Source organism: Heteronotia binoei, chromosome 2 (assembly GCF_032191835.1).
Source record: "Heteronotia binoei isolate CCM8104 ecotype False Entrance Well chromosome 2, APGP_CSIRO_Hbin_v1, whole genome shotgun sequence".
NCBI classification, from domain to species: Eukaryota; Metazoa; Chordata; class Lepidosauria; order Squamata; family Gekkonidae; genus Heteronotia; species Heteronotia binoei.
The window spans coordinates 131,674,538-131,697,369 of NC_083224.1; the positions used below are offsets into that span (position 1 = coordinate 131,674,538).

At 43.2% G+C, this 22,832-nt stretch overlaps 1 protein-coding gene across 2 annotated transcripts in view; it reads left to right on the plus strand.

Moving 5' to 3' along the window:
* The window catches only part of TNNI3K (TNNI3 interacting kinase), a 342,231-nt gene that overhangs the window by 117,602 nt on the left and 201,797 nt on the right, over positions 1–22,832 (plus strand). For both annotated transcript variants that reach the window (XM_060232023.1, XM_060232024.1), the window contains 7 exons: positions 1,533–1,627; positions 6,923–7,072; positions 8,352–8,438; positions 10,831–10,887; positions 13,151–13,243; positions 13,331–13,388; positions 15,009–15,203. In XM_060232023.1, the coding sequence (XP_060088006.1) occupies positions 1,533–1,627; positions 6,923–7,072; positions 8,352–8,438; positions 10,831–10,887; positions 13,151–13,243; positions 13,331–13,388; positions 15,009–15,203 (735 nt within the window). The remainder of the gene's footprint in view (positions 1–1,532; positions 1,628–6,922; positions 7,073–8,351; positions 8,439–10,830; positions 10,888–13,150; positions 13,244–13,330; positions 13,389–15,008; positions 15,204–22,832) is intronic.

A 22,832-nucleotide genomic window follows, 5' to 3' on the forward strand; every position in this document is an offset into this window, starting at 1 on the left:
TGCTGTGGAAATGGTAATAGTAACATTTATCTGATCTTTCAAACATCTGGGAAGTATTTCTTATTGAAGTGTGCTAGAGATAAAATTTGTAATTGTGTTTCCCAATATCTTTCTTAATGAACAGAGTTCTACAAGAATTTTATGGATTTCTATAAAGAGTTTGTTCTTCCCAGCTGTTATAAATGCATAATATAAGAACCATATAAATGAAAAAAATACTGGAACACACAAGGGCTATTGTTAGTGTTTCATACAAGAGTTGAAGGGCTGATAAGTTACAAAACTTCATCTCCACATAACAAAAAGATGACACAATTGTACACAACTGATTCATCAAAAAATGTATTCCCAGCTTTTCTGACTTCTTTACTCTCAATATCCACAGCATATTGTTGGAACTCTCTGTCTGTGGCAAGTGATGCTCTGTATTCTTGGTGCTTGGGGAGGGAGCAACAGTGGGAGTGCTTCTAGTGTCTTGGCCCCACCAGGAGTGGATCTACATGTTTTTTGAGGGGGCGGAAATTAAAAAAAATGGCGCCCCCTTATGGGCCATTCTATCTTATGGTCCCATAGAATACAATGGACTCCATACCCACTTTGGCACCCCTCCCCCGTCAGCGCCTGGGGCAAGCAGCCCCCTCTGCCCCCCCAGATCCAACCCTGGACCCCACTGATGGACCTCCTGATGGCACCTGGGGTTTTTTTTGGCACTGTGTGATGCAGAGTGTTGGACTGGACAGGCCATTGGCCTGATCCAAAGTGGCTTCTCTTATGTTCTTAATATATCAGCATGCCTAGTATTGTGACAAATATAAACTGTAACATATCAGAATGTGTTCAGCATGTATTTGTTAATCAAATAAATAAATAAGTGTTCTCCCAATAGGGGCCCAAAGGGAGGGCAAAGTGGCATATACAGCATTCTCACATCATGTGTGCACTCAAGCACATACTGTAGGTATATAAAACAGTGTCAGATTCTGAGCACATATGTGTCTGTTTCAAAGTAGTTTGTCTTCAAATGGCATTTCTATGAGCAAACCTTTTAATTTAAGGAGCTATTTGTGTATTCATTGGTTTTTAAGCATTTAATAATTCACTTTTCTGGCTTCAAAATGGTTTCCATGAAACACACAAGATTTATTAAGTAAAAAAATTGCATGATAACTGCATACTGAGATTTAAAAATCAGTAAGTATCTTTGAAGATAAATAGATTTGATACCCTCTACTGGTGATAGGACAGGAAGACAAACTGCAGCCATCATGGAACAAGTCATTGCACAGACTCAGCAGGGCAAGCACAGTAAAGGCCCTGCTTCTTCCAGGCGAGGTTCTCACTTTGTCTAACAATGACACTGAAAGCAGGATGACTAAACGTAAATGTTGTGAATGCTCATACACATACATGGATACATCCAAAGATTTTCTACTATGCCAAAGCACTCTGACATGATTATAATGTTTATGAATTATTATATTAACATTTTAATTTGTACTAGCTATGGTTTTTAAAATCTTGTATCTGTGCAGTGCTTGCACCTATGGCAAGAACATAGATTTGGTGAAGTTTCTACTCGATCAGAATGTGTTGAGCATTAATCACCAAGGAAGAGATGGACATACAGGTAAGATAGTGAAGATGGGTGGATGTGTGAGTGAGAGACACAGAGAAAGAATAGCTAAATGGTTTAAAAATAAATAAACAATTCAACAGAGACTTATTTCAAAAAGGTGGATGTCCACCTTCTCATTTAGTAATACATGGCACTACATTTTCTTAATTCTTTGAAGACAGTCACTTCCAGTGAAGACACCAATGAGTTTTCACCTCAGCATTTCCTGTATGCTCCCTACATAATATGTTTTTGGGTACTTTCTGTAATGTACAATGGCTTAGTTTATGAAGATTCCTTCCCCATTTGCCACATAGGATAAATACTGGCACATATCAAAAGACGAGGAAAGACTGGTTACTATGGAATAATATCATACGTTCTCAGAAACAGATTTTGTTTTATAACAAATTCATTTTTTCAAGGTAATTAATTATAAGCATTATAATTCTAAAAGCAGGGGACTCACAATGACTTGTGGGGACATCTAAATTCCCTTCTCCCACTCTTTATTCTTTCCCTTCCCTAAAAGCCCTATGCTCTCTTCTTGCTTTTCCCTTTCCTTCTTACCCACCAGCCAATTTACCTTTATATGCCCAGCTGTCTCCAGTTTTCTCTCCTTTCCTACCCAGCAGCCTCTGCCCTGGAAAACTATGGCCAAGTTGTGTGGTGGGGGATGCATATGGAGTTGCAAGAGGCACATAATTTCTCCTGTATTCTCTTCCCCACACAATTTCCTCTTTTTCTCTTATTGGCAACCCACATGTCCTGCTTCCTCTCTCCTTCACACCACCAACCAACTGTTCCAAGAGACAATTTTTTGTAGTAGTTAAGTGTGTGGACTCTTATCTGGGAGAACCGGGTTTGATTCCCCACTCCTCCACTTGCACCTGCTGGAATGGCCTTGGGTTAGCCATAGCTCTGGCAGAAGTTGTCCTTGAAAGGGCAGCTGCTGTGAGAGCTCTCTCAACCCCACCCACTTCACAGGGTGTCTGTTGTCGGGGGAGAAGACATGGGAGATTGTAAGCCACTCTGAGTCTCTGATTCAGAGAGAAGGGCAGGGTATAAATCTGCAATTCTTCTATTCTTCAATTCTATCTGCCTATTATCTCCATCTATATTTATTCTTTATACTGCATGTTTCTCCCCTGCAGGGGGACAAAGCAGATTATATCATTCTTCTCCATTTACCTTCACAACTCTGTGAGGTAAGCAAGGCTGAGAATGCGTAATTGGCCCAAGGTCACCCATGCTTCCATGGCAGAGTAATAACCTGAAACCGGGTCTCCCAGACACTAGTTTGAAAACCCTAACCACTATACCAGGCTGGCTTTCATAGTGTGGCTGCTGTTGAATAGTAGCAAGCAGGCAGACCTGGGTGAATCATGAAAGTCCTGTGGTATTAAGTAACTGCTGCGAAGCCTGTTTGCACTGAGTCCTCCCTCAAAAAACAGAGCAGGTCTGGAAATGTTCTTGCCACCACCACAACCACCACCCCATCTTTTCCTGACAGAAAACAAGGCTCTAGAGAACATTCTATTAAGATGATGGGCAGTAGATTCAGGACAGACAAAAAGGAAAATATTTCTTTACGTAATGTGTGATTTAAATGTCATGTGTACTGCCAGAGGATGTGGTGATGGTGACAAACATACTGCTTCAAAGAGGAACTGAAATAGCAAATAAACTCTCTGGGCGTTTTCGCACTGACCTTAATTGGCAGCGACGCCCCTCTTCACCGTGCAGGATCTGCGCGGATTTCGCACTAATTGCCGCGGAGCACCCGGAAGAGCCGGAAAGTCCCACGGCTTTTGCGGCGCAAATGGAAACTGGTTTTGGGCGGTTTCCGTTTGCGCTGCAAAAGCCGCGGGACTTTCCGGCTCTTCCGGGTGCTCCGCGGCAATTAGTGCGAAATCCGCGCAGATCCTGCGCGGTGAAGAGGGGCGTCGCTACCGATTAAGGTCAGTGTGAAAATGCCCTCTGTGTTACAAAAACATCTTGTGTATTGAAACAATTATTTTACTGTTCTATTTATCACATACACATTAACAATTCTCTATTGTTCGCTATAAAGTGCTGGTTATCATCTTTAAAGCCCTATATGGCCGAGGACCTGCCTACCTAAGGGACCGCCTCTCCCCATATGTTCCCCAGAGAGCACTGAGATCTAGCTCTCAAAACCTTTTAACAATCCCTGGGCCAAGAGAGGCTAGATTGAAGGCTACTAGGGAGCAAGCCTTCTCAGTAATGGCCCCTCAATGGTGGAACCACCTTCCAGAGATGGTACGAGCCCTGCGGGACCTGAACCAATTCCGCAGGGCTTGCAAAACATTTCTTATCCAGCTTGCTTTTGAGACAGAACCTGATTAATTTGACGTGTGGCCACCTAGCCATCTTGTGGATATTACGACTTACAGTATTTTAGCACCTATTTTATATATTTTATTTATTTTAAATAATTTATTATGTAATTGATTATATTTAAAGCTGTTTACATTGTTTTACTTGAATCATGGAATTCCATGTCTGTGAGCCGCCCTGAGCCCGCCTTTGGCGGGGGAGGGCGGGATACAAAAATAAAATTATTATTATTATTATTATTATTATTATTATTATTATTATTATTATTATTATTATTATTATTATTATTATTATTATTATTTATAATATCACCAGTGTTACAATCAATCATTACAGGTACAACTTAAAGAGCTGTGACTGTGCAGATGGAATTCATACAAAATAATAAATGCAGTGCTTCTATATGTTCTCAATATTCCCGATAGTATTAATATCTGTACAGTCCATTTTGTTCCTTCTTCAAGGGAATATAAATTTATGATGTATTCCTTTGAGAATCCGATATCTTTTTTGGCTTCTCCTGTTTAGCCTCACCACATTCTCACAGCACTGCCTGGTTCAATTTGTCATGCTCTTTCTTAGTGTGATCTGTCCAATTTTCCTTTTTTGCTCAGTGGGACAGATCACACTAAAAAAGAGCGTGATTGTAACATTTTTTTCACAATAATCAGTTTATTTATCCTTTACATAAAATAATTACAAAGTGTCAACAATTTATCATACCTCAAATCTGACATATGAAAATCACAGTAAACAAGGACAAAACAAAAATTAAATACAGATCAAAAATAGATCAGTTTTTTGTAGAACAAATTGTTAGATACAATGTCATAGTTAAATACTTTACCAGAAGAAACCAGACAGCTACCACACAATGTTGATATTGCTCAATCAAAAAATCAAAAGCATTTTATTCAGAACAAACTATTTCCACAGCCTATGAAACCATTGATCTAATAAAGGTGGAGAAGAGTTTACCCAGTTTGCAGCTATCATCATTCTAGCTGCTGCAATCAAAATATTAATTAATTCAACAGTATCTTTGTTAAGCGCCTGGTCTTTCCAATTGTGTAAAAGATATACATCAAGTTTTAGAGGGAGAAAGTAGCCTGTAATAAGTTTGATCTGAAACTGAATTTGTTTCCAAAATTTTGAAATATTCTTACATGTCCATCATCCATGTATAAATGAAGCAACCTCATCACAATTTTTAATGCAACTAGGTGCAATAGAAGGGACACATTTATGTAACCTAGCTGCAGACCAATACCACCTCATAAGTATTTTTACAAATTGGAATTTAATATTAAAAATATTAGATTTGTTACCATATGGGGACCAAATTCTATTTCACTGAAAGCTATTGGTATGTTTATTAATGTCTTTGACCCAACTAGCCTGATAGTTTAGAGGTTTAGTTTCAGATGTATTAAGCAGAACTTTGTATAATTTGGATAACATACCTTTAGAATCACCCTTCAAGTCCTTGAGCAAAGTCTCAAAAGCTGTTAAGGGGCAAGTACGCATTACTTGAATATGAGGGGAGAAAAACATGTGCTTAATTTGCAGGTATTGAAACCAGTGAATTTCCAAACCTATCTTCTTCTGTAAAAATTGCTTGTCTAAAAACTCATTTTTGTGCAGCAAGTCGATAAGACGGTTACAACCTGTCGCTCTCCAGTGTTTATAAAATTATGGTCCTGGCCTAATGAGAACCAATCCTGGTTTAAGAACGTATATACTGATATATCCGACACCAGCCTATCTTTAAATCTTTGCCAGATCGTGAAAAAGGAATTCAGGAACAGATTTTCAGTCCGCTTAGTCTGCTTTAAGTTTTGCATTCCATAACAAATCTTCTTTATCATAAAGGGTTAAGTATGAGGATTATATTTGTTCCCAATCTAAGTTATCCCTATGAAGTAATATAGCAATAGCTTTAGTAATGATTGTAGCAACATAGTAGTTTTGTAAATCCGGAAAATCCATACCACCTCTAGCAGACTGTCGGATCAATGTTTTATGAGATATTCTAGTCTTTTTGTTGAACCATAAAAATTTGTTAAGAGTCTTTTGCCATTTCCTAATAGAAAAATTAGGAATAAGAATAGGAAGAGCTTGAAACGTGAACAAAAATTTTGGGAGAATGAAGTTTTTAATTAAGAAATACCTATTAGGCCATGATATTATAAATGAATTGTTAATGTGTATGTGATAAATAGAACAGTGAAAGAATTGTTACAATACACAAGATATTTTCGTAACATGGAGAGTTTATTTGCTATTTTGGATTTGATACTCCTGTGGTTTCTGTGGCTCTCGATCAAAAGGGAACTAAACAGATTCATGAGGGGTAGGTTCATCAGTGGGTACAGGATGGTGGACTAGATGGAGCAGTAGTCTTATCCAGCAAGACTCTTTTTATGTGCTTACATTCATGAAGGCTATGTGGTTGCCTAGCAATAACCACTGAGCACATCCATTTCTTAAATCTACAGGTGCTGATTGCATTATTTTAGAGGAAGGGTGTTAACCCTCCTCTTTTTTGGGGGGGGGCTGTTTCAGGTTTGCGGAAAGATGTCTTGTCTGTTTATAGTTTCAGTAGGGTTACCAGGTCCTTACCTCTCATCAGTGGGGGAGGGTTTCTTTCCCAAACAACAGTGGCACTGCACGATGTCACCAATGTGAAGATGTCATGCAGAAGTGACATCATTGTATCAGGGAAGTTGCACAAGGACACTTTGGTTTGAGAGCAAAATGCTATGGTAAAATTGCCCTCAAACCAGAGTATTCCTGTGCAATACCCCAAGCACAATAACATCACTTCTGCATGTCATCATGTCAAGGGTGTCACTGATTGGGGGCAGGATTTCCCCCACCAGCCAGCCATATTATATTTTTAAAAATGCTTCTTACCACAACAATTCTTCCCTGTCAATTTCCTAGGGCTACATTCTGCTTGCTATCATGGCCATATCCGTCTTGTCCAGTTCTTACTGGACAATGGAGCTGATATGAATCTCGTAGCCTGTGATCCCAGCAGGTCTAGTGGTGAAAAAGATGAACAGACCTGTTTGATGTGGGCCTATGAAAAAGGTATTGCTATGTTGGCTTTCCACCTTCAACATTAAAAACACAGCATTATAGATAAGATAGAATAGGACAGTTAGAAAAACAAGTCAGCTCATGCTGAGAATGCCTGTCACTATGTTCAGACTTCTGACAGTTCAAGAGCAAGGAATACAAAATTTGGGGCTGCTGCCCTCAGAAAGTCTAACATGCTAACCACAGCTTTGATTCCATACAACTTTGTCATAAGTCTCCTCAGTTCCAATACAATAAATATCCTAAATCCCACCCATTCAAATAAAGGCCATTTCTGCCTGTATAGACAGGGCTAAACTCTTCCCCCCACCACCATCCTGTTATCATTGAACAAGGTATGATAGAAAACATTAGAATTCAGTTATCCATGAAATCCATTAGAAAATCAGGGACTGCTATTGATTTGATGTGGAAGAACACTCTGGTTCTACTGTGATGGGCAGCACAGCAACATAAAACCCCTTTTACAGACAGATAGTTATCCTTGATTTCATGCAGAAACTCTTCAGAGAAACTGCATATCTCTGTGATTTCTGTTATGCTGTATGTCCTTTACACATTTCACAGATCTGCCCTGGCAACAGCTCAGGTTCTTGTTCTGCTTCTCTTTGTCCTCCAAACTCAACTAGAAACCTATTGGTTTTAAAAGCTATTTCCTTTGTGCTCATTTTTTCCCAGGCCCAGGATATATTTTCCTTTGAAAACACATGCGTGAAATTGCCTTTCCTCATTCCACAGCCATAAACAAGCAATAATACCTGAGCACTTTAAAACACTATATTAATTCCAGATGTTAAATGAGTGAAGACCCAGGAGTGGTTGGTTCAGGAGCGGCCAGATTCATGATTGTAATTGTTCACATTTAATCTGCCTTTTACACTTTAGAGTAAATGACATATTAGTGCTGCCAAAAGAGAAAGCATGACTTGGAGCAAAGTCGGAACATTTCTTAAGGCTAGAGACAGCTTTGTATATTAATTGTTGTCACTGTCCAGAGTGTCACCACTATTCACAGGTTTTTTAGTGTTTCTAAAAAATTGTATAGTGTTTAATCTGATATTCTGTTATATAAGTTGCAATCATATGCATATCTAGATTAAACCCTGTTGAATAAAGTAGGACTGACTTCTGAATAAATTTGCTTGTTCCTTTTAGAGCTGCTATTTGCTGATACTACGGTAGCATAGCAAGATTTAGGACTGAACGATGAGATACTCTGTCATTCATGCATTGCTGTTGTTCACTTCTTATTACAATTGTTGTTTTTCAGGCCATGATGCTATTGTCACTCTTCTGAAGCATTACAAAAGACCTCAGGATGAATCACCTTGTAATGAGTACTCCCAGCCTGGAGGAGGTGTAGTTCCATCCAGTTATTCTATTTGCACTTCTAGAATTGATCTAATAGCAACCCCCCCACCAGCAAACTTGTCAGATAATATATTATAATCCATTCAAGGATAGCATGTTTGTATAGTATTGCTATTATTCTTTGAGATAAATTGGGTTGTCCTTGCCTAGAAGTGCAAGTTCCCCCTTACCCCTTCCTACTGTAACATTCCCCCCCCACACACACACACACCAAACAAGGAGTTTGAGGGCCATCACAGGAAGGGGGAACATACAGATCTTTTTGTTGAGATCCATCCAATCCTTTATATCTTTGATTTTGCCTATTATCATAAAATTCTGACATACCTTACTCACTAGAAAGAAAGTCATGTTAAGAAATAGAGATTCCATCCTATGCATTAGATAAAGAGATAGATCCAGGTGGGCAGCTGGTTGGTCTGAAGTGGTAGAACAAAGCAATAGTCAAGTACACCTTTAAGACCAACAAAGTTTTATTCAGAATGTAAACTTTCATGTGCAAGAAGCACACTTCATCAGACAAAAGTATGGAATAGCAAGCAGTCCTAAATATAGAGAAAGTGGGCAGTGAGTTAGTATGCGGAGTCATGGAAATGTTTTTTAGCAGATTTAAAAGAGTCACAAATTGGGGTCTGGTGTTTGTTAGTTTATGTTAACTGGGCCAAAACAACAACAATTAAGTTGGAATAGCAGATTGATGTCCATGTACTAAATCCATTATGTATCCTGGGTGTGAAGTGCAATAAATAAAAGTCTGTTGTAATGTTAGCTCTGGGTTAAAATGAGGGCATAGGTTTCTCAAAGGTTTGATTTTAACATGTAACACACATATAAGCATAATTCTAGTTTGCCATTAGAAGAAAGAATACATTAAAATATAGTGGAAGATGGGTTAGTATATGTAATGAGATAAACAGCCAGTATACCTATTTGACATACAAAAAACATTATTCTGATACACAATTTTAAAAGAGAAATACATTGGAATACTGCGGATATATAGCTAACCTTTGCTAGTTGTATTACAATAAATAATAACAGAGATGAAGAACATTTTGTCCGTTTGAGCTGTAGGCTAAGTTCACAAGAAATTATGCATAGATTATTGCCCAGGAAATACCTTTGAATAAGGGAGAAAAGTTTCTCTGTTACCAAAGACAGAAGGTTGATTTTATTAAGTTAATGTATAATATGTGTATTAGATCAAAAGGTGGTGCTAGGGAAATCAGTGGATTTTTTAAATTAAAACAACCAAGAGCACCGATATCTCTAGTTATACTGCAGGGGGGGAAACCCTCAACAAATGTTCTTAAAACACAATTTCATTCACTTTTTGCAGTTTACACTGGAAAACATATTTACTCAGAAATAAATCCCATTGGTTTCAGAAGGATGTACTTAGAAAATGCATTGATGTTTTCAACTTGAATCCTGCATATATCTAAGAATGGAAATGTGAAACTTTGCCATAATTCATCCACTCTAATCTCCTTATGTGCATGCACACTCACACAAGTGGCAGCTGTTGAGATCTGTGCTGTCTACAGTCTTTATAACCAAGACCATGTACTTAATTACGGTATAGCATGCAGATCTGGCCAATACTCAAAGAAGCTCAGAATGGTATATTTCTTTCTTTTATTTCACAAAACAACCCTTTGAGGTAGGTGAGGCAGAGCATGAGTGACTGGCTCAAAGTCACTCAATGAGCATTCATGGCTGAGTAGGGATTTGAACCCAGCTCTTCCATTCTAATATTAATTACTGTCCCACATTGTTTATACAGAATACATCTAATTCATATATTAATTCATTGTTTTCAACTTTGAATACAGTGCAATACAGTGAATATAGACCAGGGGTAGGGAACGTTGGCTCTCCATTGGCCATGCTGGCTGGGGCTGATGGGAGTAGTAGGCAACAAACATCTGGAGAGCCAACGTTCCCTACCCCTGATATTATACAAGAGGTCTAAATGTAGCTACTATATGACTCTGTGAAGTGTCATTAGTTTTAGCTGAATGACAAAAAGTCCACATTAAAGTTAGAACAACATATGCTATCTACAATATCAGTATATTCATTTTTCAGAATACACATTTACAATCATTCTAGGCATGGCTCTTTTTCTAGCAGGAGCTCCTCTGCATATTAGGCCATGCCTCCCTGATGTAGCCAGTCCTCCTGAAGCTTGCAGTAGGTCCTGTGTTAAGAGCCCTCTAAACTCTTGGAGGATTGGCTACATCAGAGGGGCATGGCCTAATATGCAGAGGATTTCCTGCTAGAAAAAGAGCCCTGATTCTAAGATTTCACTTAATTTGTTTGGTTGGATTTTTTTTTAACCTGAATGTCTAAAATCTCCACTGCTTTGATTTCAGATGGATCTTATGTGTCAGTTCCATCCCCACTAGGGAAGATTAAAAGCATGACAAAAGGTATGTTTACTGAGTGGGAAATAGATTTATTAGAAATTGGCCAAATTCTTCCAAAATCCAGTTGAATCTTGAGTTGTTCTGATTTTTCTCATCCCATGTAAAAAGAGAAATGGTATAGATTTACAGTGCAATCCTAAGAACACTTTCCTGGGAGTAAGTCCCATTGAGCAGACTTAGTAGAATTCTGAGTAGATCTGCTTAGGATTGCACTGTTAGTAATGTAATATAGGCATGGCCACTCCTTTGTTCATGGCACAACAGATATTCCACGGGGCACTGCCATCCTGAATGTGACCATTCATATCCTTTCTGGGGTTCCCACTCTAGTGCTGCCAGCTCTTTTTCTGGTAATGCTGTGGTGTCTTGGAAGCTAAGTGTTTGTTGATAAAGCCGCTTTAAGGGCCAGAGACCCTGTTAGGATAAATCTGGCAGTCTAAAACTGCACATAAATGGCAGTATTCAAAACTGGTAGTGTGGGATTAACATAGATCTTGAACACCGTTCCTGCCAATTTCTGCTTTTCCACAACACCCCCAGGGGCCATGGAGCTTTCACAGGATGGGCAGTCCTCCCATCTTGCCTAGTTCTAGTTTAGTGTCTATAACAGACAGAGGTTCAAGTGAGGTGACTGACAATTTGGCATGAGGGTATCAAAGACATTAGCAACTTTTACACAGTGATTTGAAACCAGTCTTAGAATTGATTATCTTGAACATTGTGCATGTTACAACATTTCCTTGTTGGCTTTTTTTATTTAAAAAATAAAATGGTTTTATGTGCTGTGAGTTGCTAGTGAAATGTCATGCAGTCCTTTGTATGCTGTACACAGCATAAATCCCATTGGCTCCTGCATAGGACTATGGATATGTAGATTAACTCTATTCATCTTTATTTGAAAGTTAAGTCCCACCAAGTTCAATGGAGCTTACTCCCAAGAAGCTGTGTGTAAGGCTGCAGCCTTTGCTTTTGAATTCAATGACCTGTAACCAATCACACAGTTCCACTGATGGAACAGTGCATCCAGTTATGAAAGATGGGATGGCAATATCCACCAGTTCCTGCTGTCAGCTTCAGACACCTCCACCTTTCTTTTTATACTGCTCCTGAAGGACTGCTGACAAAACTTGGGATGGGGGACTCAGTGGACTGCAGCAGGAGTGGAGAACCAGGAAAGTTCTGCTCAGTCAAGCCTGAAGATGGTTGAATACACACTAGTGAGAACTGAAACTGTAGCAAAGGCTTTTTACACCAATATTTTACACCTATTTCTAATGATAACTATTGCAATCAGGGGTTAATTTCATTCTTGCTACAGCAATGCAAGCTGAATTGTGGCAAGAAGACAAACTAAGGCATTATTATTAGATATAAAGGTTGGATCCAGACTAAATTTTCCTGTGACAGAATGGAATTTACCTATCTCTCTCCTTCCACTGATCTCCAGGAAATGCTAATCCTTGGAGAAATGGGGCCCTAAGAAATGACACGAGGAGGGTCTGCAGCAGGAAGGGGAGATCTGAAAAAAACTGCCAGTGTAATTTGGATCCAAACCTAAATATGTTGATAGGAGTCAGGAATGGAAATAAAGAAAACAAAGATAACAATTATTAGATTTAAACCAGCTATATACCACCCTTTTCGAAAGTTCTGTACTGAAAGTAATTATCCTTTAGAGACGTAACTCAGCTGCAAGTTAATGGTTCTTCTTACACCCCTCTTTGTCAAATCTTAGCTTGGAGTGCATCCAGAGTTTATACACTAACCATGTAATCTAAAATGATATCCAAATATTCCATTAAGAAACGGTTTGATAAAGCTGTTACACTGAAACACGTGGATCAACAAGTTAGTCCATAAATTCAGTTGTGTATCCAATCCTATTCCAAGTGTCATTGAGCAGGAGATCAGACTGGCAATGAAGAAACAGCCTCCCTAGTCACTGTTAGAGAGAGAGGAGAAGGAACTAATTCCTTGTATAAAGGATTTTCTGCGGCCATTACATGATTCAGATAGAATATGCATACAGAACGGTGTTCTTTAGTGATAAGCTTCTAAAGCCAAAAAGCTCCAAGGCAGTTAGAATGTTGCAAATCTGTGTTTATTATTATGGTTTATTGTTGGGTACATAGACAAAAATGAACAAAAATGCCAGCCAACCAATTTGTAGAAGAAAAGCCAGCAGTTAATGTATAATATTTTTGTTAAATATGGTGCTTTAATATTTTCTCACTACATTTTATAAGCAGACACTTTTCTTTTGCAGAAAAGGCGGATGTTCTCCTCCTCCGTGCTGGTTTGCCATCCCATTTCCACCTCCAGCTTTCAGAAATAGAGTTCCATGAAATTATTGGTTCAGGTAAAAGGGAACAGAAAATGTGTCTGTTTTATAAAAAGAAGGTTTTTTACATGTCACGGTGTGCTTATTTTATTTAATTCCTTTTAGGGTCATTTGGAAAAGTGTACAAAGGACGCTGTAGAAATAAAATAGTGGCAATCAAGCGGTAAGTGTTAGCAGAATTTCTGATTTGTTGCTTTATTTTATTAGTTAAAACAATAAAGAATCTAGAGATACTTTATAGATAATGTGGCATAAGCATAAATAAACTGGAACCCACTTCTTCAATAGCATGAAATGTCACCTGGCTGCAAATATATACAGAGGTGGAATTCTAGCAGGAGCTCCTTTGCATATTAGACCACACACCCCTGATGTAGCCAGATATATATATTTGTTATTTATATACATTCACATGTGCATATTACTCATTTGTATAAATATCTGCCAAATTATGAGCCTGACAAGTGGGCATTAGCTCACAAAAGCTTATGCAACAACAAAATTTAGTCACAAGAATCTTTGAGGTTTTTTTTATTACAACAGATTATTTATTTATTTGGTTCACTTATATTCCGCCCTTTCCCAGACAGGCTCAGGGCGGATCACATTCAGATAAAAAACCAGTCACATACAATAAAATCAATAAATACAATTTAAAACAACAGCATTACAACAACATTAAATAGCAGAGGCAGGCAGCACATAGTGCAACTTTAGGTGTAATCATTTAGTGGCCTGAATATAAAGATTCAGATGATAGATCACTGTGTGGGGGGGGGGGGGGCAGCCGAAGGTTTAGGCAACAGAATAGAGGATGTCCGCCTGCCTCAACTAAACACCTGGTGGAACAGCTCCGTCTTGCAGGCCCTGAGGAAGGATAACAAATCCGGCAGGGCCCGCACCTCCACCAAGAGCTGATTCCACCAGGTTGGGGCCAGGGCCAAAAAGGCCATGGCCCTAGTTGAGGCAAGTCGGACATACTTAGGGTCAGGGATGACCAAAAGGTGTTGGTTGGCCGATCGCAACGTCCTTCAGGGCTCATATGGGGAGAGGCGGTCCCGTGGATATGTTGGTCCCAGGCCGCGTAAGGCTTTGAATGTCAATACTAAAACCCTGAAATGGATCCAGTACTCAACTGGTAACCAGTGCAGTGCGTACAGCATCGGTTGGCTGCTTGCCCGTACAGGCAATCCAGTTAAGAGCCGCGTTGCCACGTTTTGCACCAGTTGAAGTTTCTAGATCAGCCTCAAGGGCAAGCCTGCGTAAAGCGAGTTACAGTAGTCCAAACTGGAAGTGACCATTGCATGGATCACTGTAACTAGGTCTTGGGATGTCAGATAGGGCATCAGCTGTTTGCCTGCCGCAGATGGTGAAAGGCAGATCGCACAATTGTTATGACCTGGGCCTCCATAAAAAGGGAGGCATCCAGTGTCACCCCCAGACTCCTCATCTTCTGAGCTGGCACCAAAGGGGTGCCATCTAGGGTGGGTAGTTGAATGCCCGATCCTGGTCCCCCCGACCCAGATACAGGACCTCCGTCTTAGTTGGATTTAGCTTCAGCCGGCTTAACTGCAACCAACTTGCCACAGCTTCTAATGCCCTGGTTAGATGGTCTGGGACAGCGTCCGAATGGCCATCCACCAGCAGATAGAGCTGGGTGTCATCTGCATATTGGTGGCAACCCAGCCTAAAACCTCGAGCAGTGCAGCCAAGGCTTTAGAATTTAAGGTTTTAAAAATGCAGTTCTTGAGTGACTTGATGTATTTCTTATGCTTCTTTTCAGTTACCGAGCCAACACTTACTGCTCCAAATCAGATGTTGACATGTTTTGTCGTGAAGTTTCCATCCTGTGCAGACTCAATCACCCCTGTGTCATCCAATTTGTTGGTGCTTGCCTGGATGACCCTAGTCAATTTGCCATAGTCACGCAATATATATCGGGAGGATCCCTCTTTTCCCTGCTGCATGAACAGAAAAGGTAAACTAGCTTTCATCTCCATAGTATCTTAGAGAAAATCATGCAGATTTTCAGAACTGTGTTACACCTATAAAAGAAGTCAATGGTGGTGGAGGGGGGGGAATGCCTAAATCTTGCTTTCATTGCTCTAACATTTATTACAACAAGAGATTGTCTTTTGTTTAGTCAGATATGTATAAAGATCCTTTATAATATGCAAAGGAATTCCTGCTATTTTAAAGAAACCCTGATGAAGACTAAAAAGCAGTTTTTCACTCAGTGCTATTGGCAGTCATTATATGCTGGTCACATTTTCCCAGAACTATAGATAGGAACTTGATGCAGGATGAAGCAAAATTATACAAAGCAAGACACTGATGCTCAGTCCGGAATTCATGTGAAATCATGGCTTAATTAAAATAACTGTTAATGTGACTGTCTGAATGTGGTCCTAGCCTAGGATCTGTCAAACCTGGATCTGAAACCTTGGTATGAAGATGGGTTATTAACTACAGTAAAGTCAATTTCAAACCAGCTTTTTGCCACAGTTCCACTGTCAAAGTGCAGTGGTTCTTTATGCACCTTTCAACCACAGTTTGTCTGATCCATTTGCCTTTGTGTTCTCCTTCTACCCCATAGTTTCCCAAATCACTTTTCCTGTAATTTAAAAAGAACCTTAGTCTACTGTGATTTCTCATAATGTGTGAACACAGGCATCCTAGATTAATTCTGTCTTGTTCCCTCACAATGCCCTCTGCATTTATAAAGGTAATGAAACCAACATTGGTTAAGTCAAACCTAGATCTGAATGATTATATACAAGGTAAATCCTGGTTTTAGAAACTAACCATAGTTAAATAAATCATGGCTTCATGTCTGAGAAAGCCAAAGAAATTCTCCCCCCCACTTCCCCCGACAATCACTCCCTGTGGTTTGCAAATATGTTGACCAACATAGTTATTTTTGAGACTGGCCTGAATGAAAAGACACATGTCATGTAGCCATATTATTTGGGACTGCAGAATAGCTGAGCCTGTTGTGATTTTAAGGGTGGTGATTTCAGATTTGTATGCAGAAAAAGCAGTCAGCAAATTGGAAAGTGTAAGGGAATGCTTGGTATGTGTAATGTACTGAGTGATGAGACATTTTAAAGGCAACATGCTTTATTTGGTGGTACATTACAAGAGAGAGAACATGCGGGCCGGGTCCCGCTTATATACATTCCCCGGAACTGCCCCCCAGTCTGGCCAGTCCAATTCTGGCCTGTCAAACTTCCCACCACAGATCTTGATGGGCGGGGCGTCTAGCGAGCTACATCCGGGGACCCATGGATTTCCCTGGGTCGCCTCTGTAGCGGTCGCCATGCAGTACATTAGCTTATGTTTCAAGACATAACACTCCTCCCCCCCTAGTTCAGGACACATAGCCTTGCAAGTAAGCGGAGGCCTTGCGTTCCCTGGTCGACCTCCTTGGAGTTACTTGTAGAGTAGGAGTGGTCACCGGGGCTGTCGGGGCTGCAGCTGCTGCAGCAGACGAGGCGGCGGTTTCCCCGCATGGGGGTAGCGCCGGCCTATGGCTGTCCACCATCTGTTGCCCTTCTGGTGCCCCTACTCCTGGGGGGTCACCCCCACCCTGGTGCTGCTCTTCTGCTCGATCGGTCAGAGCAGTCGGCAGGGGTGGGGTAGCCCTCAGTGAGGGTGCTGCTGTTGGTTCATCCTCGTTCCGTACTACAGCCAGCTCTTCCGGCAAGGTGCGGCGGCACATCTGATATATATGCCTCTGCAGGATTTGGCCCCCCTCCGTTGAGACATCGTAGTGGCGGGACCCGATTACGTGCAGCACCCAACCCGCTACCCACTCGGGGCCACTTGCGTAGTTCCTTGTGTACACCGGATCCCCCGGAAAGAACCCCCTAGCCGCTTCCCTGATCTCGGGAGAACTGCGGAGGTCGGTGGCTCGGTCAGGGTGCAACCGGTCTAACCTTGTGATCAGCTTCCTTCCCATTAACAACTCAGCTGGGCTCACCCCTGTGACTGGATTGGGGTGATTCTATTGTCAAATAAGAAGGCGGCCAGGTGGTGGTCCCAGTCTCCCTGTACTATGCGTCCCAGGGCCTCTTTTGTGGTGCGTACCATCTGCTCTGCTTGGCCGTTGGTGGCCGGATGGAAGGGGGCGGACCGTATATGTTTTATTAGGTATCTCTGCAAGAACTCCCTGAATTCCCGGGAGGTGAACGCGGTCCCATTATCCGAGACAATGGTGTCAGGAATCCCATGTGTGCAAAGAACCCTGCGCAACGCTCGGACCGCCGCCGCCGTTGAGGTGGAGGTGACGGGGATAACTTCCAACCACTTGGTGTAAGCGTCCACCAGAATGAAGAATGTTTGGCCCTGAAATGGCCCCACAAAGTCAATATGTAACCTAGACCACGGCCTCCTATTGGCTTCCCAGCGATGGACCGGGGCACTGGGCGGTTCGGGCCAGGACTTCTGGCAGGCTTAGCACCTTCGAACCCACCCCTCGATCTCTTCGTCCATCCCCGGCCACCACACATAACTGCGTGCTAGGGCCATCATCTGTACAATCCCAGGATGAGCTTCATGTAGGGCCTCCAGCACTTGTTTCCGCAATGGGGGGGAACTACCACCCTGGTACCCCAGAGAAGACACCCTTTGTGCGTGGACAGTTCTTTCCTGTGTGTTGTGAATGCCCTGAATTCTTCGGCCTGTTTTCCCTCGGGCCATCCCCTCCCCACCCAGTCGAGGACCCGCACAAGTATTTTGTCCCACCCTGTAGCCTTTGCTACCTCGGCGGCGTGGAGGGGTCTCTCTGGTAGCGTTTCAATGAGCATCACATGGTGGGCTGGGGCCAGGTCCATGGAGGGCAGTGGCAGGCGACTGAGGGCGTCCGCGTGGCCCATCGCCTTGCCCAGGCGGTGGACCAGGGCATACGAATAAGAGTTCAGGAACTGATTCCACCGCAGGACTCGCTACAACAGAATCTGTGGCATCTGGCAGTCTGGGGCGAGGAGTCCCAGAAGCAGCTTGTGGTCCGTGGCAATCATAAAATGTCTACCGTACAGGTAGTCATTAAACTTATGCACCCCCGCCACGATTGCCAAGGCCTCCTTATCAATCTGGGCATAGTTGCGCTCTGCGGGGGTCAGGGTCCTGGAGTAATATGCTATCGGGACCTCCCTCCCATCCGGGAGTTGGTGACCCAGGATGGCACCCATCCTGTACGGCGACGCATCACACGCTAAGATTACCGGCAAGGCTTCATCAAAATGGTGGAGCACGTTATTGGATACGAGGAGCTCCTTGACCGCCTGAAAAGTGGCTGCCTGCTTCTTTCCCCAGACCCACGGGGCGTTTTTATCTAAGAGCCTGTGGAGGGGTTCTGCTATGGCCGCTTTGTGGGGCAAAAATGAATGCTAAAAAGTTAATAACCCCAAGAAACTTTGTAGCTCCCCCTTGCATGTGGGGGCCGGGGCATCCACTATGGCCTTGGTTTTGTTGGCCGTCGGGTGGATCCCTGCCATGTCCACCGCAAACCCCAAGAACTCCACTCTCAGCACCCCGAGGGAACACTTTTCCCGCTTGACTTTCAGTCCGGCCGCCTGGAATCTGCGGAGTACCTCTCGCAGACGGTTGCTGAAATCCTCCTCATCTGGTGCAGCGATCAGAATGTCGTCAAAAAATGGTTGCACCCCAGGGATCCCTTTGAGGAGGGAATCCATCAGGCTCTGAAAGACCCCCGGAGCCACACCCACCCCAAATTGCAACCACTGCACCCTAAAAGCTCCCCTTTGGGTCACTATGGTCTGGGCCTCTGCCATCTTGGCATCCACTGGGAGCTGCTGGTACACCTGGGCCAAATCCAGCTTCCCAAAAATCTTTAACCCCGCTAGTGCTGCCAAAACGTGACTGACCATGGGGACAGGGTAGGGGTTATCTTGTAATGCCTTGTTTATGGTGCACTTGTAATCGGCGCATATGCGCACGTCCCCATTAGGCTTTACCGGGGTAGCTATCGGGTTTCCCATGTGGTTTAGGAAACTGGTTCTAGCACTCCCTGGGCTGTGAGACGGTTCAGCTCTGCTTTGATTTTGGGCTTCAGAGCAAACGGAACCCGCCTGGCCTTTACCCATATCGGCCTCACGTGGGGGTCAAGGGGTAAGGATATGGGAGGACCCTTGTACCACCCTAGGGCCCCATCAAACACCTCCGGAAATTCCCGGCACACATGCTAGAACCCCTGCGTCCCCAGCTGCTGCACCCCCACAATCTGAATTCCCAACGGTCAAAACCAGGCCAGGCTCAGCAGTGTGGTCAGCTGGCATTTGACCATAAGTATATCCAGTTTCTCCCTAAAGCTCTTAAACTCCACCTTCATCGTGGCCCATCCCAGGATCTGTATGGGGTTCTTTTGGAAGTCCCGTAGTATAAAACCAGCCGGTCGCAGCCTGGGCCGGCCATGTGGGCACAGTTTTCTTAGGGACTCCTCTGAAATTATGGAGATGGAGGAGCCCAAGTCCAGTTCCATCAGGCATGGGCTGCCCTCGATCCTGATTGATACCTTGACCTTGTAGGACGTATTGTTGGGCAAGTTCATTCCCTGCAGGCTGGTCGAGGTGGCTGAGTAGTCCTCGGTTGAGTCTTGGTTGGTGAACTGGCATCTGCGGGCGGCCTTGGCCCAGCAAACCCGCGAAATGTGGCCCATTTTCCCGCAGTTCCGGCAGTCCACGTTGCGATAGGGGCAGTCCCGACGCTCATACGGGTCCCTGCAACTTGCGCACCTGGTGGTGGTTGGTTTCTCAATCGCTCGTGGCTGCTGGGTCGCTCTCGGTCCCATCCCTGGTTGGCAGTGTAGCTGGTGTGTTTCCTCCTCCTCTGGATGGCTCGGTGCCATCTCCTCCTGGTGGACGGCTTCTGCCCGCGGGTTGTGGAAAGCTTCAGTGGCTCTCTCGAACGTGGTGGCCTCATTGAAGGCGCCCTGGAGGGTGAGCTATTCCTTTGCAAAGAGCTTTTGCTGTAGTCTTTCGTCCCTCAGGCCCCAGGCAAAACGGTCCCTCAGGGCCTCCTCTAGTTTGTCGAAGCTACAGTTTCCCGCGATTTGGCGGAGAGCGGCCAGGTATTCGGCTGCTGTCTCTCCCGCCTCTTGGTCCTTCTTGTGGAAGAGGAATTGGTGGGCGATGATTGAGGGTTGGGGCAAGAAGTGCCCAGTAAGGAGTCGGACTATCTCCTCATGCGTCTTTTTCGTGATCCTCACGGGAGCCGAGAGAGCCTTGGTGATCTCGAATGTGGCCTCTCCGCAGACGCTCAGAAGCATGTCTCTCTTGCGGCTGTCGTCCATTATCATGTTTGCTCGAAGGTAGCAATCGACCCACTCCGTGTAGGTCTCCCATCTCTCTGGTTTAACGGGGTTGAACTCTTCGAGATGACCCATCGTTCCGCCCTGGTTAGCCATGGTGGCTGCTGCGGCAGGTGCTTCCATCTCTCTAGACGGTGTGCCTTCTTCGTCTCTGGTCAGCTCCGTGAAGTCCTTCTTCGGGAGTTACCTGGCTAGGATCTTATCCTCGTCGCCACTGTAATGTACTGAGTGACGAGACGTTTTAAAGGCAACATGCTTTATTTGGTGGTACATTACAAGAGAGAGAACACGCGGGCCGGGTCCCGCTTATATACATTCCCTGGAACTGCCCCCCAGTCTGGCCAGTCCAATCCTGGCCAGTCAGACTTCCCGCCACAGATCTTGATGGGCGGGGCATCTAGCGAGCTACATCCGGGGACCCGTGGGTTTCTCTGGGTCGCCTCTGTAGCGGTCGCCATGCGGTACATTAGTTTATGTTTCAAGACATAACAATATGACTATTCAGTTCTCAGTATTTTGTCCTGCCCTTCCAACCAACTAATTTTTCCTGTATCTTGTAGTGTACATTGTCTCATGTCTAGATGTTATTCCTGCAGATATCTTTGCTTTGTTGTACCTTCTTTGTTCTTCACTCAATACACATAAGCGGGGCTTTTTTTGTAGAAAAAGCCCAGCAGGAACTCTTTAGTATGCAAGGCCACACCTCTGACATCACCATCATTTGCATACTAGGCCACACCTCTGATATCACCAAAAGTGCTATAATATCTTTTTTTGAGGTGTGGTAGCCAGAATTGTACAACAATTTTGGTCACCACGCCTCAAAAAAGATATTATAGCATTGGAAAAAGTCCAGAAATATATAGCCATCCCAGAAAAAAAAATCTAATTCCAACACACTACTCGATCACAAGAGCCAGCATGGTGTAGTGCAGAGGTGGCCAAACTGTGGCTCTTTCACACATATTGTGTGGCTCTTGAAGCATCACCCCAGTGGCTGGCTTAGAGAATGCATTTCAAGTTAAAGTTGCTTTTTCCACCTCTCCCTCCCTCCTCCATTTTCCATCCTTCCCTCTCTCAAACATCTGATATTCATGCCTTGTGGCTCTCAAACATTTGAAATTTATTTATGTGGCTCTTCTATTTAGCAAGTTTGGCCACCCCTGATCTATACATACCTTGGAGGGCAAGTAGAGGAGGATCATAGGGAGGTTCCCTGTGAGTCTGATGCCTCTAACTTGCACAGGGTCTGTTTTATACTCTCTTGAATTTGCACCTGTCATTTCCCCAGAAAACACTTTCCTGGGGGTGCCTTCTCTGGGGGGGCTGTAACTTAGATCTTCTAAGTCCATTCCTCACCAAACTTGGAGGGCATGTATAGGAGAGTCAGCCAGAGATCCCCTGCATGTCTGGCATCTCTAACATACCAGGGGGTTGTTCAACTACATCACAAACTGCATGACATGATGGCTCATGGTTCACAAACCAGGATGGCACAAACCACAAAATGAAACAAACTGCATTTGCCTGGTACATGCTCATTCCTTGTCAGGTTGCTATGAGCTGAGCCTAGGTGTCAAGCCCAAGGTGTTTCCAAGGACAGGTAGGAAAAAGAAGAAAAATGAGTGGTACAGTTCTCATGGAAGACCAAGCATACAGGATGCATGAGTAGATGAGCTGGTGAATTAATAGCACTTGGGAACAATGTTCTCTCTAAGCTGACTTAGCATGATCCAGCTCACAGATTTTTAGCCTCCAGTTCACACATTTTAGTCTCAGCTCAGAAAAATGGTCCTAGAGCAGGGGTGGCCAAACTTTGGTTCAGGAGCCACATGTGGCTCTTTCACACATATTGTGTGGCTTTGGAAGCCCTCATTGCCCCATCTGCCAGCTTGGAGAAGGCATTTGTATCTTTAAATCACTTCTCCAAGCCAGCTGGTCACTTGGATAATGCATTTAAAGTTGCCTTTTTCCACCTCTCCCTCCTCCCTACCTATTTGTCTTCCTGTCTTGCGGCTCTCAAACATCTGAAGTTCATGTCTTGTGGCTCTCAAACAACTGAAGTTCATGTTGTGACTCTCAAACATCTGACATTTATTTTATGTGGCTCTTATATTCAACAAGTTTGACTACCCTGGTGTAGGAAAAAGAAAGAGTTGGAAACAAATACAGAAAAAAGAAAGAAAGTGAAATGAAATGAAATGAAATGAAATGAAATGAAATAGGAAGGAAGGAGAAGGGAGGGAAGGAGTGAAAGAAAGGAGGGGGGAAAGAAAG